The sequence below is a fragment of the Penicillium nucicola genome (genome assembly GCF_028828085.1).
Source record: "Penicillium nucicola strain IBT 29836 chromosome Unknown utg000001l, whole genome shotgun sequence".
Taxonomy (NCBI): Eukaryota; Fungi; Ascomycota; class Eurotiomycetes; order Eurotiales; family Aspergillaceae; genus Penicillium; species Penicillium nucicola.
Genome location: NW_026643125.1, coordinates 2,964,478 through 2,980,121, shown reverse-complemented (window position 1 = coordinate 2,980,121; position 15,644 = coordinate 2,964,478). Strand labels below are relative to the sequence as shown.

Below are 15,644 nucleotides of genomic sequence, written 5' to 3'. Positions count from 1 at the left end.
AGTGAAAGGGGCAATTGCCCGAACCACCCCTGAAGCTCAGAGATGCCAAACAATAGAACGGTGGGTTTCCATCGGCTTTTGCAGATAGAGAAGCAGGTCAGAGCAGAGAATCCGACAGATACAAACAGACACCACCCTGCCATACACCGAAGAATAGCATAGAGTACCACAGCACAAGCATATACATGTGCAACAGAACTAACGTGATACCCAAACGTAGACTATCTCGATAGTCTGCTGCGACTATTGTTAGCCCGGTCGAACGCTAATCTGGAGATTTGCAGTCCTTCTAGAAGGTTTCCGTTTCCAATGAATCCCCCCCCTTTGGACTGCGGTAATTACACGCCCCTTTTTTCCCCGGGGGCACTATGAGACTCCGGCATCAAGCCTCCACTCTCGGCTCTGCCAAGCCTTCTCCTGACCTTCTAGCAGGCTTCCAGAAGGAAATCCCCTGTGTTGATTTTGCCCGGTCCTTTTCCTGGACGGTGCGGAGCCCTATCTTATGGAGTCACGACTAACCCCAAAACTATCCGATATGGTGACGGTTTCTTTACTTTGAGCCGGGGGGTTGTTTTTTGCGACATTAGGCAAAAGAAGCTGCCTAACCAGACTTAAAACACCGTATGGCTGCAAAAGAAAAAAAGGGGGGGGAGAAGAGGGGGGGAATTGGGCACTAGTATTTCCCATTTTCACTATTATTTTACGGAGTACAGGTACGAATGTACTCCCTATTCCTTCTATTCATTGTCGTGATCAACTTTCTTCTACATATCACTGCCGTATATCTGCCTGTGCAGACACTAACTCAACCCCCCTGGCGACCGTGACGAAAATGACGACACTTGCATCTGCCAGGTTTCTCGAAACTCGGAGGCTTGCGGAGATAATCTCCTACGAGGATCCCGTATACCAAAAGAGGTAATAGTAAAAAAGAATAGATAATTAAAGCCTTGCGTCTCAGGTGTGGCGTGTGGCCAATGACCAGCATGGTGATTTAGCGTGTATGATTTATTTTCCTTGATTTTGCAGGGGAGCAGAGGCTAACGCGGGTTAGGCCGCATATTGGACGCTCGACACGAGACTATTCCCACATGGTTGTGGCTGAGACGTGTCTTGGTGTATCATGTCCCGCGCTAGTCTCCATTTTTCTATTAGTAGAATGCCCCTAGCATGTTGGTTTGGGATGTTGGTTTCTGACAGATTGCACTGACAGGACTGCCCGTGGACGGTGGTATACTGCACACTGCCTGCCCTATTGATGACTTTGATAGTCATCGTTCGAGGGGGTGCCATGGACGATGGAGAGTGAATCAACCGACACGCTATGACTGACACAATTTCCCGCTCTGATGTCACGATTCTCCTGGGGAAAAAATGCACTGGCCCACTGATGCAAGTCTTCACGGCGTAATTAGCAACACTAGCTTCGTCTCCGGCTTCTGTGGATAACACGATCGTCCTGAGAATCCCCCGTCCTTCCGCTCAGGCCTAAGCTAATGCACCTACTGTCCCGGACAATGTTCCTGGCTCCACTAGACTGGCTCGGCGAAAAGAATCGCTACTATAGGGCCTTCACGCAGAGCAACTGAAACAATCCTATACACACCTTCCCTTCTCTCCTATCCTCTCATCTCTCCCAGCTCCCGTCTACCAGGTCTGGCTCGGGACCGTTTCCAATCCCCCAAAAAAGAAACACCTAACAAAACCCAAAAGTGGACATCAACGTTCTAGCCTTCCGCGCAAAGCCGAGCTTCCTCGTTCCTGGTTGCCCTGTTCACCTGCTCTCGCGATCTGTAACACGCTTCTACACCACAGTTGCACTGGGCGCAACTGCCCGACTCCACATCGCAAATCCCGTATATAACGTCCATCTCGATCGACGCCCAACGCCGATCGATCTTCAGGGGTTCCATAGGATCTTCGCCGGGGCTTTGACTGTGAACGGAGCACAGTACAATTACGAATCACGGCTCGATCACGGGGCGGCGTGAAAACGGTGGTGAGAGGAGACATGACGGTGGATCTAGATCTACGATAGTCAGGAGGAACGGCGTCGGTGTGGCATTTTACTTTTTGCCCTTTTTCTTTTTCTTTCTTTTTTTGTCGCTTTCGGCCGGTGTTCGGGCTGATGGTTCGGTGTTTTTGCTTTTTCGGTCGTCGTATGTGTACGAGCTTGGGCTGGGACGGGGCAACGGTTTGCTCTATGCTCTGTGCAAGGGAGGTGGTGATCAAGCTGCTGGTCATGGTGAAGCTACGTGCTTTGTGCTAACCCAAAATAGTTGGATGCAGTGTTGCTATTACTGTAGAATACGTGCCGTGTCTTGGATCTGTAAAGGGGATCGAGGTGGTGATATCCTTGTTTGTTCTGTTGACCTCCTGAGCTATGTGTTCTGGACTTCATGGATGGTCCATATTGGTCATGCAATCGATGTGGCTATCCCTTTTTCTCCCCTTTTCGGGTTATCTGTGAGTCCATTCGTAGTTATGTAGCTCGGCTGAGACGGCATCATATGGCCATAGCTTGTGAGTTACTTGATGGATCAATTAACATGTGCTTGTGGTCTGATGGTGGATTGATACAGTCGAGTAGCAAGCTGTTGACTTTTATCAAATCTTCGCAGAGATGGCTTTAGTTCCGACTAAGTACGTCATAAGCCAGATCAACTTTGTTGTAAATGGGATCTCTTGTGGCGTCATTGCTGGATGTATCAGGGAATTGTGTTTAGTTTCGTGATATCTGCTTGTTGTGCTGTGATGCTTCTCACATAGTAAATCTCTGGAATCATGACTAGAATCAAATCAATGCCTGTTGTATGGCCTAGAAACCCATGGGTTTGTCCTTCGACCAAAAAGTAGCAATGCTTATTAAGGTCAGATGTATATCTCAACATGCAGCAAAGGAACCAAGGTCGGTTCAGTTAGCACAGAGTCTAAATGAAATATAATAAACACGCACAGTATAGCTAATGAAACAACAAATAAGTTAATTCAAGTTATCTACTTTGACATAATCCAAAGTACCATGACACATATTGACTCATCCAGGGCATTCATTATACAGAGTAAATATAAGGTGTATCTCTGCTCTATAAACAACTAAACTCCATGCAAAGTGTGGATCCTTTATCAAGCGCCACATGAAGCTGGCGGGACCACCTGGGCCCAGATACATGAAAATAAGAGCCTGTACAAGCCGCGAGCCATCCCAAGCGCCAAACTGCAAGAGACAACCAAGCTGGCGGCTGCACAAGACAAAAGAACGAAATGTCAATTCATATTTATTTACCTCTTGCGCGCCATGTCAGTTCCAAGACTTGATCGCCATACTTCGGATCGCGCAAGATGTACCACTGCGTGACACGCTGGTCCACAATCACGGCATCTTGCAACAGGTAGCTCTTCTTGTCGTCATCTTTGCGACGTAGAGGGCCCAATTCGTGTAGGTAGGCATCGAGGTTTGCACCGTTATGCGAGTCCCAGGTTTGCTCCATGGCGAGGTCTTCGCCTTCAGGATCGTAGTGGTACTTGATGACCGAGAACCCGTTTGTGATGATCCAGCCGTCGCCGAAGCGCCATTGGCGGAGAAGGCAGGTGTCGCCGCAGAGCTCGGCAACCACCGAGAGTTTTGGCATGTCCGCCTGGAACCAAGACTTCCAGTGGTGTACTGAGAGAGGAGGCTCACGGCCGGACTCGAAAAATCCGGAGGCATCGTGCATGAGGTCCAGCTGGCGCAGACGATGGTCCACGGTCAGACGGGTTGTGGTATATGAATAGACACACATGGCGATGCGGCGGTCACCGGTGAAGTCCATTGCTGAACATTGGTCGTATACTGCGGTGAGTTGGGTCATGAGGGGTCGTGATAGGAAGACGCCTGCACCTCCGAATCCGATCATTCCAAATGTCGCAATCTGCGGGATCGACTCTGACAAACCACCAATATACATGGGGGTGGTATGGTCGTATTTGGCCATCGCGTCTACGAGCCTAGGCATGGAGAGGAAGAAGGTATCATCGTCGATGATGCAAGCCCACTGGGTGGATTCGCGGGCATTCTCCTCCAGTAGAGGGATCAGGGCAAAGTATCGGCGAAGATAGTCATCTTCCGACTCGGTGATGAAGAGGTTGATTCCCATGCCGTCCGCCTTGGTCTTGAGCTCGCGAATAGCCTCACCACCTGTCTCATCGGGTTCGAGTAAGGCGAAGATGCGAGTTCGAGTGTACCCAGCCCAGTGCTGGAAGGCGTTCAGAGAATCGTTCAATCGGCCGACACTGGTAGCCACTCCGAAATCGATATGGGACGCAATGGCCAACTTCGGAGGTCTAGGAACCTTCACTTCCATTGGAGTAGGCATTGAGCATCCGTCCTGCGCGCCCTCGCCACCGTTTGCGATCATGAGTGGCGCATCGAGTTTCTGTGTAATGGGCAGGTGCTCATCCGTCATGTCCACCACGATTTCCCGGCGAGTATATTTGGCGAGTTTGAGGACGTCCAGTCGGGACAACAGATCGTTATCGATTTCGCATTTGACGTCGGACGAGATCGTGATGTTGGAAACGGCTGTCAAGGGCAAATCGGGTGTCTCAACCGAAGGCCATAGGATGGTCACAAACCCTAGGATGACCAGGAATGCGACGCCGAACCGCAAAATCTTCTTCCATGCCCATGATGCGCCCGGGAAGGCTCCTTCTCGTGCGTTGAAAAGCATTGTGTATATTTAGATCGTGTTGGATTGTCGGTTCCTACCGCATTGCGGACACAACAGAGATCTCAAGCACAAGTTAGGGCCCGCGGTCACAGGCGAGGGTGATTGAAACGCCAGAGGTAACGAGGGTAAGGGGAAAAAAGAAGCAGGGACGAGACGGGAAAACGAGGGACGATCATAGTTCCATGGTTTTTTGGCCGCCGACTCCCCCAAGGGGCCAGACGATCATGACGTGGGCGGACTCCGGGTCACGTGAAGTCTCAATGTTACAGTCTCTCTTTCTCTGTCCCTCGATTTTTCTTCTGTCTATGATGTTGGCGATGTAACATGTCCTCTGCTTCAATTTCACACCGGATGGCAATTCCGTCTCTTGGATCCTGGAGAAACACGCTCCAAAGACCCTGGGCATAACTCGGTCCCCATGGTTATCTTGAACCCTGCCGGTGCCAAGACCTCTGTCCTGGATTTCCTCTCTCTCACTCGCCGTTGGGACTTCCGAGCTCCACGTCCGCGCGTCGTCCGCCCCCATTGCTATTGTGGCTTTCTTTCTAGCAGGCCAAGCCGCTACGCTCTGCCCTACAAGCCATCGGAACGAAGTTTTTCGTATTGGTTTGCGCCCATTCCGCAGGGCTTCCCAAGGCGCAAACCACTTACATGTTTGCCCCTAGACACTTTGATGGAGCTTGGGCACTTTATAAGGGGCGTTATGCAAAAGGATCTCTGTGCTGATCTGCCCCTGCCGATGACTGGATGTTCTTCACACACCCCACCAAATTTTGACACATTGGGAACTTTTCCCTTAGACTAACGAAAGCTTAGTTAACCATACACTTTCAGGGTCTTGATGTCCACTAATACAATATTCTGCATGGAATACTCAGTATAGTCCTGGAAAGCCCCTGAAGGTGTCATCTATCTAATTATATCCAATCCGGTCTCCCGGATGTGTTACATGGTGACCCGGGGCCAATAACATAGCTTAGTCATCCGACCTGCCATTTTTGGCAGGTCAAGACTTCTCAATCAACCAGACTTGATCAGCTTATCATCTAGCAACGGTAGCATTAGACTGCGCCAAAAACCGTAAACCCAACCCGTAGTAGGTGCGGTATCTAACCGCCTAAACCGCACTTACGGTTCCCTAATAAGGCCGTAATAGAAACTTTTTTTGTATAAAATTATGGCCTTGGTATATATAAACCTACTAATTCATACTAATATATTACTCTCTTTTGACCTTATACTAGTTATAATAAAAATTGATCTAAATTTTTTATTCTAAACGTGTAATAGATAGAATTTATTGCTACATCCCACCGGTCAACTATCACCTTACTACGTTACACCGATATTGATTTGGAAGTAAGGAATTCCTAGAATCTCAGGGAATTGGGGTAACTGATGACGAAAATCGTCAAGAAGTGATTGAGGGGCTTTATTCTATGGATTCCCAATCTTTTTTTGGTCACAAACGGCGGACCTGTGACTTGCCATTTCAAGTTAGTTATGCTTTTTTAGATTTAGCGCCCCAATACGCTGCGCCATAAGTCGTGACATGACTCGCTTCCCAAAGTCTCGTGATTATCTTGTAGGCAGAATGGGTAATGTCTGTGTCTAGAGAGGGCAGGCTGTTACAATGGACGATTACCGGAGGCTCGTCGTGGCTCAGTTCTTCGAACCACTGCCAAACCTATCCCAGAATTCATGTCACCAGTTTCTCTTACACCATGTTGCCCCGATCCTTCTTCCCAACTCTACCGGCAAGGTAGATATTCAACCTAGCCCTTTCCAGGGAAGCATGAGCTATACCGCTATATTACATACTCATTCCACAAACGCAGGTCATCGCATTGCCGTCCAGTTCCGAAGCGACAAGCAACACCTTTTTGGAGTCAACGAGGCTAGCCGCATCCATAGACCTATTGTACCCCTAGTCACATACCAGGGCATATACGAAGGTCTATTTGTGTATACATCGCCTTTTGCAGAAGGGACACCGTATATCAGCGTCTTAATGTCTTCTGAGGACTTTCAACTGCCGCTCCAGAAGAAGATGGTGACTGTTATGGACCTTGCAGACCTCGTTACTCGGGGAGCGAGAGCGAACACTGCTACATTCAATACCACTATGTTCGGCCTCACTTCTGCTCTTGAGAGGATCCGCCATACGGTTAGTAACTACATTTTCCGACACGTAACCCTTAGAAACTGTATTTCTACTTGCATTAGCAAGCTTCTACCGGGGCTACGTAATATCGCTACCCTCCCCGTCACCCTTACCCATCAGGATCTCACCCCGTTCAATTACCTTATCGACGACTCTACGGGCCGGGTCCAAGCTGTTCTAGACTGGGATGGTACTCTATACCTCCCAGTGGGGTCGAATTCTTATTTTATGGATAGTCTTTTCGGATTCATGACCCCAAGTGGTTGGCAAGACACGGAGGACCGTCGGGAACTCGAGACAGCGTTTTACGATCGGGCTCTGGCTAGCCTTGCTGCGCAGGGATTTGGCAGAATAACAAAACAGCAACTAGAGTCGTAGAAGGCGATCGGGATGTTGCTGTATGATGTGGAGCGACTTCTCAAGTTTGAAGACGAACGAGCTGAGCACTATCTAGATGGATATCTTCGGGGGTTGTTTTTCATGAACGGGTACGTGTTCTCCTAGCAGTCCGGTATCTAGATGGGTCCTCGATGCGTGTGTTTCAGACTATGCATATTCGAAGGGTATTAAGGGCCATGTTTGCTTCCGAAGAAATAGAAAAATAACAAGGACTGTGAACAATATTAAGTTATTAGAGTTTTGGTATGGTGGGGCATGTGCTCAATTTCTAGTTCTGCAGATATAGCGAACGAAGGGCATCCTGGCAATGACAGAACTTAACAAAGAAGGGATGAGAGGGTATTTCCAAGGATTTTCAAAACTAAGACGTTTCTCCCGCAGCATTCAACCGCGGCACAACCTTAGCTACATGATCTGTATAGGGCTTCGAGCCCTGAAACACTTTGTAATTGCCAGAGTTTAGAGGGGCACAGAAACACAGGCGTCGAATCTTTATTATAAGTTTTATTTCAAGTAATACCGTGCTTACAAGCGACTAAAGCTGCGTTGGGCTTCACGGCTGCATAATATTGATTGGAATTCATGCCCTACAAATCCATGTGGGAGCTTATTGTTCAACAGCTCGAATTCATCGGCCAATCGATATCTTCGTCTACAGAGATGACCTAAGTGTCTTTGGTATTCTGCGTAACGTTTGAGTTGAACAGATAATTTGTCATTTATTCCAGCTCTTGAGACAACGAAAATACCCAAGATTGATGGCGGAAATGATGTACATATATGGAGAGTGCATCCTATTGTCTCGCATCGGTGCACATCTGACATTCACAGCAAACCTACTGCAGAAAATCGACGTAGCAAAGGACAACACCTTCTCAATCCTCAATGCGTGACACTATCGTAACTCTTGTCTTCCAGACTCAAACTCAGTGGTGATAGCAGGAATTTGACAAGCAGCCACTTCCAATAAGTTATCTTGACCAGGGGTGTTCTGAGTATAACGGGAATTGAACTTGAGGACGTGTTTAACGGCATTGTAGTTCTTCACACTCAAAGACAAAGGCTTAGCACTGATAAACCAGGACACGTGCTCAGTGCACGGGGGTGTAGTAAGGGAGCCAGAGTATTCGTAGGCAAGGTTACTTTCCAGATGACTAGCAAGATCTCCGAACATCAGGCGTCCGGTCCTAGTAGCTTTACCAGGAATGGCGATGTTTTGAACTAGCGATAAGATATTCTCGAAGAGAGCATCTCCCCTTCCGTTTTCGGAGAGCTCGAATACAAAAGCGACGACCGCGATACGGTCAGCTATTGACATCATATCAGCCCAGACATTCATAAAATAGAAGCAATGATATACTTCATCAGAGAGCAACGTCATGTTGTTACACCTACCAGTATCTTTGAAGACGAAGTGGACTTCCAAAGGATAATATTCATCATTTATACGGTGCTCACTGGGAGTGTGAAAATGAAACTGTTGCAAGGCATATTTACCAGTCCGGGTAAAAAGTTGGCCCTTTGGTAGGGTAACCTCGACAGTAGGGCCAAGGTTCTCAAATACGGCAATGCTGGCTGGAATTGATAAACTGAGGCGCCCAGTTCCGGTATGAATGCTGGAGTCGATGTTGATGGGCGATTGGTTCCTACCTCTGGCGCAGAGGCTGTTGTGCTTTTTGTCCAAGCCGTGCCAGTTTAAAGGACCGCCAAGTCCAGTGTAGCTAAACTTGCCGCCATGTAATGCCGAATCATAGTCATGGATGCACGATGCAGTGACAGCTGTCAGGAGACAGAGGACAAAACCCAAAGTTTTCATGGTGCTCTTCTCTGTCAGTGGCAGGTAAAGTGGTGTAAGTGGTGCAAAAGCAAAGTAGCAGCCGGGGAACGAAGACTATGAGTGTCTTCTAGTTTAAAATAACAATTACCGAAACTAGAGACATTCAAGCTGTCGTCTTTGTGGAAAGCCGCGGATTGAGCGATCTTTAAACCTCCCAGTTTCAGTATGTTCAGGTAGCCACAACTGACCTTTGCATAACTCGAGATGTAAGGCCGGCATGCAAGATATGAAATCCTGCCGTCATTGAGGGGTGAAGGGGTATCAGGATCATAGATAACATGACAAGTTACATGAGTGGATCTACTAAGACGTAGAAATGGCCAGACGAGCCATTTTTGCTCAGCGATATACCGGCAGTGGAGCTGTGATCCGCAGCCCTAAAAGTCAAAACGGGAAGAGCCAGCCACTCAAATTGAAGGGAGCAAATGTAAGTAGTTTCAAAGAGCGCAAAATGAGTTCCTACGTAATATCTGGTTACACAGAATGTACGGTGAGGTTACAATATGCAAGGAGGCCGCATAATTTAGCTCAAGTTCCATGGTCTTTGTCCTGCATCTAAATGCCGCTGCATCCAAGTACCGCTGCCTCCTCGGCAATGATTCTCCACTCCCCACTTAAAGAAAGGTAAGGTTCAGATATTTACATTTTAACATACGGACCATTGCTTCAGTCAGCTGTCTCCGCCACGGTCGAGATCTATGTTCAGGCTGGACCGTTGAAACCACGTGAATCAAGCTTTTGTTACTCGTTACAGAGAGGATAAATCAAATTTTTAAGACTCCCGTGATGATTGAGGTAGCCGGATTGGATGAGGTGCAGATGGCGATTGTTGCAAGAGTGCATAGTGGCAAAGAAAGACGTCAGCTTCGTCCACCCCCCCCCTTGTATCAAGACCAACCAGTTCAATCCTATCAGAGCGGTGTTTCGTCAATCCATATCTCTGAAGTCCCCGAGTCCGATGCCATTATGAGATCCTTTTTTCTCCCGAGGTTGGCATAGGCTCTTCTTGTGTCAAATCAGGGAAGTCGTGGCTCATAGACAGGTGCTATTTCACATACCTTCAAACTAGCTCAGCATAACAAAAAGAATTCAAGCATGACTTTCATACAAGAGTTTGATCATATCCCAAAGTCAACCTGAGCCGTGAGCCAGAGCAATTTGTTGACATAGTCAATGATCGCTGTTGGGGCTTGACTTGAATCGGCGCAAAGGCCTGCGACCAATGCAACCTCATTTGCATCCTCCAAACCCTAATTCAACGAACTGTTATATATGGCGCTGCAGACCATTCTTCGCCGCAATACACTGAGCTAAGGGCACTGATTGGAGACTAGGGAATTATTTCCCGAGTCTATTTCAAAGTTGGTAGCCAATGCAGTAGCTTATACCGGTGCTCTACTCTACGGACTACGTTATCTGTAGACTATCAGACTGAGGGATGATAGGTAATCTCGGCGCATGGTCGACTTAAATACAGTACTGCAAGCCTTCGAGATATGATAATTGTCTGTTCGATCGCATTTCATAGCTAAAAATGCACCCGTCATACATGTAAATAGATATATCGTTCATTTTACCGGATTTGGTGATGTGTCATTGCATGGTTGCTCCGGAGACTAGAGTATAGAGCAAAGAGTATGGTCTCCATTCTGACTCTGATTATTTTGAACGGTTCATTTCCCCTTGAATACGCTATATTCTACTGAGATCTAGCTCGGAATTCTATAATCAGGCTACTTTCTGCCATTGCCGCATGTGCTCCAAAGATGTACATTTGCTATACTAAGAAGATATATCATGAGATGGAATCAGCATCAATACCGAAAATGGAAAACTCCATGGAAGCAGTAGACCTTAATAAAACCGTGCTCGTTCAGACTGAAAGCTCATATTGCATAATGGTTTATATGATTGAAGATGATACTTTACAGAACTCTCGAAAGCAGGGTTATTTTGTTACTTTGTTTTTGCCTTTTTTGCAGCAAATTATTTGGCAAAGATACAATTTACTGGTTTAGTCAAGAGTGCTTGTCCTATCTAGCTTCATATCTAGCTTCATCAGAAGCTATCAATTAAGCCAGAAGCGCAAAAGCTAGTTAGAAAGACAACAGAAAGTGCAAACTTGGCTGCAGAACAACACTAGAACCGGTCCTTTTTATGTGTTTGGATGGGTTTCGTGCGACTTGTACAAGAACATGATAGATATTAGAGCAAGAGAATTTGCAGGACACGGCAAGTCGACTCGGAAGTTGCTCAACCCCATACCACGTGATATACGGCGGCCCGCACGGCCAAAGATGCAACGTTGCCCCAATGGGGAAAGAACAGTTCCGCACATTGGGACCTTGATATCAGATGACCCGGGGAATTCAGTGAACCGTGCTTTTCTGTATCTGCTTGACCTTCATTCAAAACTCCCAGGTGCAATTGCCGCAATCGAATTTGATACCCGCCCGAAACCTCGACCTCCCCCGCCATGGTTGCGCAATCGCTGGCTTCGCTGCTGCAGCGAGCATCGATTGACGACCACGAGGAAGTCCTTCAGTCGTGCAATGCAGTCCTTGCCAAGTCCAATTCGGACCTGCAAGCGCAACATATGAAAGTTGTTGCTTTATTAAAACTCGACCGTTACGAAGAGGCTCTCCGCACATTCGAGGCCGGAGGTGATGCGCTGAAGAAGAGCGCTGGGCTGGAGTACGCTTATGCATCATACAAGTGTGGAAAACTCGAGCAAGCCTCCGAAGCTGTCACCCGTACGGCCTCTGGGCGTGGTGCTGATCATTTGGAGGCACAAGTGGTACGGTGTCCTATTCATTGCTATTCAAGCACTCATGCTAATACGTCTTTGCAACAATAGCGCTACCGTGCCGAAGAATTCCGACGTGCCGCTGAGCTTTACGAGCAACTCTCACAAAATACGACATCCCACAGCCATGAAATTAATGACTTGAACATCAACTCGTGGGCCACCGACGCGCAACTACAGTGGAAAGGGCAGCCAGAGTTTGTGCGCCATGACCGTTTGTCGAGGGAGGATTTGGAGTCGTTCGAAACAACCTACAATGCAGCTTGCTTGAACATTGCAAAGGGAGCATACAAGCAAGGCGAAGTCTTGCTGAACCGTGCACAAAGTCAGACCCCGGCATTACCAGTGCAACATTGAGTTTGGACTGACACCGTTAATAGATATTTGCCGAACATCAGAGGAGCTCTCACCCGAGGATAAGGCTGCAGAGTTACTGCCAATTTCTGTGCAGTACCTGTACGTCTTGATCCGACTTGGCAAGCTGGAAGAGGCCGAGGCAATTCTGAAAGATATCTCTGTGGACGAGTAAGTGAAATATACATGCTTAGATTGGATCGAAACTTACATCTATTAGCATCTCTGAGTTATCGACCAAGAAGATCGCCCGGAACAACATTGTCCTCGCCCGCCAGACTGTCGCAAACCCCTTCATCCTCTACAAGGCCCTTCACGAGACCCCAGATGCCACCGACAACGACCGGTTATTCGATTTCCAGGATCGTGATTTAATCGGCAACGCTCATGCCGCTGATCTGCTTGTCCAGAAATACGATGGTATCATTCGGTCTACATCCAATGCCCTCTCCAAGCGCCCGTCGCCTTCAACCGATGCCGACACCAACCTTCTCTCTGTCTACAACGCCGCAGCCCAGGCCCAAGGCGAAACTGGATCCAAGGCCCTGAACCAGATTCTTCCTCTGCTTGAAAGACGTCCTACAGATCTTGGTCTTCTCCTGACAGTAGTCCAATTGTACGTCAATGGTGGCAACACTACCTCCGCCATCCAAGCAATGGAGCGTACCCTCCGCAGCCTAGAGGAGTCTGTTTCTGAAGCCGACCAAAATGCCCGCTTCAACCCAGGCTTCCTCAGCGTTCTGGTCTCCCTGTACCAACTCGAAGGTCGCAAAGTCCAGATTCGCACAGCTCTAGCCCAAGCCGCCACCTACTGGCGCAGCAAGCCGGAGCCCCCAGCTTCCCTCCTCCGCGCCGCAGCCGCCTCCCTTCTCCACTCGGAAGACCGTGCCGACCTCTCCACAGCCGGCGATCTCTTCCAAGAACTGCACAAGCAAAACCCGAACGACCGCCTCGCGATCGCAGGTTATGTCGCCTCCCAAGCAACCCTGGACTACTCGAAGATCGAATCTCAGCTCAACGCCCTCCCCCAAGTTTCCGACCTGATTGCTGACGTCGACATCTCCGCCTTGGAATCCGCCGGCGTCTCTCCCTCCGCCTCATCGGCCGCAGCAGCAGCCGCCGCCATCGCAGGTGCCCGCAAACGCACCGCTGGAGCCGACGACCGCGCCAACAAACGGGTCCGCAAGTCCCGTCTGCCCAAGGACTTTGATCCTGCCAAGAAGGCTGATCCTGAGCGCTGGCTGCCTGTGCGTGACCGCTCCTCTTACAGACCCAAGGGTAAGAAGGGTAAGCAGCGTGCTGCTGCGTTGACGCAGGGTGGCGTTGTTGACGAGAAGGCCAATGAGGCTGCTAGTCAGCAACAGAAGGTTGCTGGTGGTGGTGGTGGTGGCTCCAACGCAAAGAAGAATAAGAAGAAGGGAAAGCGGTAATTCAGTTCTTTTTTGTATGAGATTATTACGCTGCATTGTTAGCTTTGAATGTGTATAGCTTGTGATGGATCTACTTCCGTGTCTGCATCGAGTAACTTAAATGCCCAACATGAACTTTGTGCAGAACTTGTCAGCTCGGCTGGTAGATAACATACATCTCGATTTACGATATTGGCACCATGACGCATAGAGCGGAGATTAAGATTATTTATCGAACTATTTTGGGGAAGCCTAGGGAGAGTCAATAGCGAGGAAACACAAACCCACCAGACGAATGAGTTCAAATGCAATTTCCCTTTTGATATCCGGCCCTAACGCCCATGAAATACCTCCAGACATCGGCCTAGACCTCAGCCCAGCGGAGTACGAATGGTACCACACTGTCGATTATAATGTTCAAAGATCATGAGCAGCAATCTTAAATCCATGACAGCATCATCGGCAGTCGTCTTCGCAGCCGAATTCCCACCAAGCAGATAGGAATGCAACGCGAGGAATTCACGCTCGTATGCCTCTTCACAGGAGCTGACCGTCTCAGTGCGTTTGATGCGTGGACCGACAAGTTGGTTTCCATTTCCATTTTGGTTGTTTTTTGCTTCGCCATTGCCATTGGCATGTCCATTCCCATTCTCATGCCCATTACCAAGAAGCCCTTCTCCAGCCTGTCCGGATTCAACCTCTTCCACGATAACCTTGACAAAAGTCCCCTGACTGATCTTTTCACCAGGCCTGGGGAAATCATACTCAACGCTGATCGTTTTGTTAGCACCATAGACGGTCAGATGTGCATCACAGCGCGGAACAGCGTCAACGCCAGCCTCATAGACAAGCGTGAAAGGATGTCCATCGGCGGCATTCGTGTAATGAAAAATGGCAGAGTAAAAAGGGTCGGTGATAGCCACGTTCGAGACTGCGTCTGGGAACCCCAGAGAATCCCGCATTAGCGAGAGATCGTGACAGCCTAGCATACTCAGGTAGCGACAGAAGGCGATTCTGTCCGGGGTGATATCCTCGCCGAAGACGTCTTCGAGGAGCTTGGTGAATTGAACTGCGCAATTGAGGCTGTCTAGTGGGTTTGCTGTGCTCGCTCCGTTTGTTTTGTTTCCGTTTTCATTTGAGTTTGATGTTGGGGTTGGGGTTGGGGCTGGGATGTTCATCGGACCGGCGATGTTGCGGCAGCGTGCATAGTGTATTCGGCCCAGGCTTGCGAGTTCTTGTTGGAAGACTTCTGTGAAACAAGGCGCGTAGCGACGCGCGCATCCGACGAAGACTCTCGGCCCGTCTGGGCTCGTGGTGTTGTTGGAACGGGCAGCTTTGCCTTTCTTGGTTGCTTCGCGGATTCGGCGCAGGCTTGGGATGCTCATGGTGAGGGGCACTTCGACCATTACGTCTTTTCCAGCTTCTAGGGCTGTCACGGTGTGCTTTTCGTGAGATTCAATTGGGAGGAGGTTCAGCACTACGTCCACGTCTTTATGGAGTAGGACATCTTCCACGGTGGTTGTGCTGTGGGGTATGTTGAAGCGCGTTTGGCATTGCTGGACGACCTCTTCGCTGGGGTCGTAGATTATTGTCAGGACGTAGTGGCCTTTGAGAGAGTGTAGGATTGGGAGGTAGGTGGCTTGGACTGCGGTCGTTGCGCCTAGAACTCCTAGGCGGAGGATGGTGTTGGTCATGTCGAGGAGGGCTGAATGGTTGAGTGATGGGAGTCAAAGATAATGAGGAGTACTTCGATAATTCAATTGCTTTTGTGTCCTTTGTGCCTGAGTGTGGCGAATGACAGGGATGATATAGCAAGCTACAATGTGCTTTGTAGCAAGCCTAGGAATTGTGAAAGTCAAGATCAAGGCAAAAGCCGATGAAAACTGAAGTTAAGGTAAGTGCGCGGACTGACATTTTGTTTCCAGGAAAATATGAGGTTGGGCTGAGAAAGCAGGAAGCTGTGATG

General features: G+C 48.7%; 5 protein-coding genes across 5 annotated transcripts; 2 read left to right on the top strand and 3 right to left on the bottom strand.

Annotated features, from left to right (window-relative positions):
- Nucleotides 1-3,278: 3,278 nt before the first annotated feature.
- Nucleotides 3,279-4,709, bottom strand: N7511_001123 (glycosyltransferase family 31 protein; the record flags this gene model as incomplete). Its single annotated transcript, XM_057123548.1, has 1 exon — nt 3,279-4,709. One exon carries the CDS (start codon nt 4,707-4,709, stop codon nt 3,279-3,281), a length of 1,431 nt encoding a protein of 476 aa, XP_056989281.1.
- A 1,633-nt stretch (nt 4,710-6,342) lies between these two features.
- On the top strand, nt 6,343-7,251 carry N7511_001122 (uncharacterized protein; the record flags this gene model as incomplete). Its single annotated transcript, XM_057123547.1, has 1 exon — nt 6,343-7,251. The coding sequence occupies one exon, from the start codon at nt 6,343-6,345 to the stop codon at nt 7,249-7,251; it is 909 nt and encodes a 302-aa protein (XP_056989280.1).
- A 916-nt stretch (nt 7,252-8,167) lies between these two features.
- N7511_001121 (uncharacterized protein) lies at nt 8,168-9,088 on the bottom strand (the record flags this gene model as incomplete). Its single annotated transcript, XM_057123546.1, has 2 exons — nt 8,168-8,580; nt 8,668-9,088. 2 exons carry the CDS (start codon nt 9,086-9,088, stop codon nt 8,168-8,170), a joined length of 834 nt encoding a protein of 277 aa, XP_056989279.1.
- A 2,497-nt stretch (nt 9,089-11,585) lies between these two features.
- On the top strand, nt 11,586-13,699 carry N7511_001120 (signal recognition particle subunit SRP72; the record flags this gene model as incomplete). The annotated part of the gene is made up of 4 exons (XM_057123545.1): nt 11,586-11,906; nt 11,967-12,240; nt 12,296-12,440; nt 12,490-13,699. The coding sequence occupies 4 exons, from the start codon at nt 11,586-11,588 to the stop codon at nt 13,697-13,699; spliced, it is 1,950 nt and encodes a 649-aa protein (XP_056989278.1).
- A 350-nt stretch (nt 13,700-14,049) lies between these two features.
- N7511_001119 (Gfo/Idh/MocA family protein) lies at nt 14,050-15,372 on the bottom strand (the record flags this gene model as incomplete). The annotated part of the gene is made up of 1 exon (XM_057123544.1): nt 14,050-15,372. One exon carries the CDS (start codon nt 15,370-15,372, stop codon nt 14,050-14,052), a length of 1,323 nt encoding a protein of 440 aa, XP_056989277.1.
- Nucleotides 15,373-15,644: the final 272 nt, after the last annotated feature.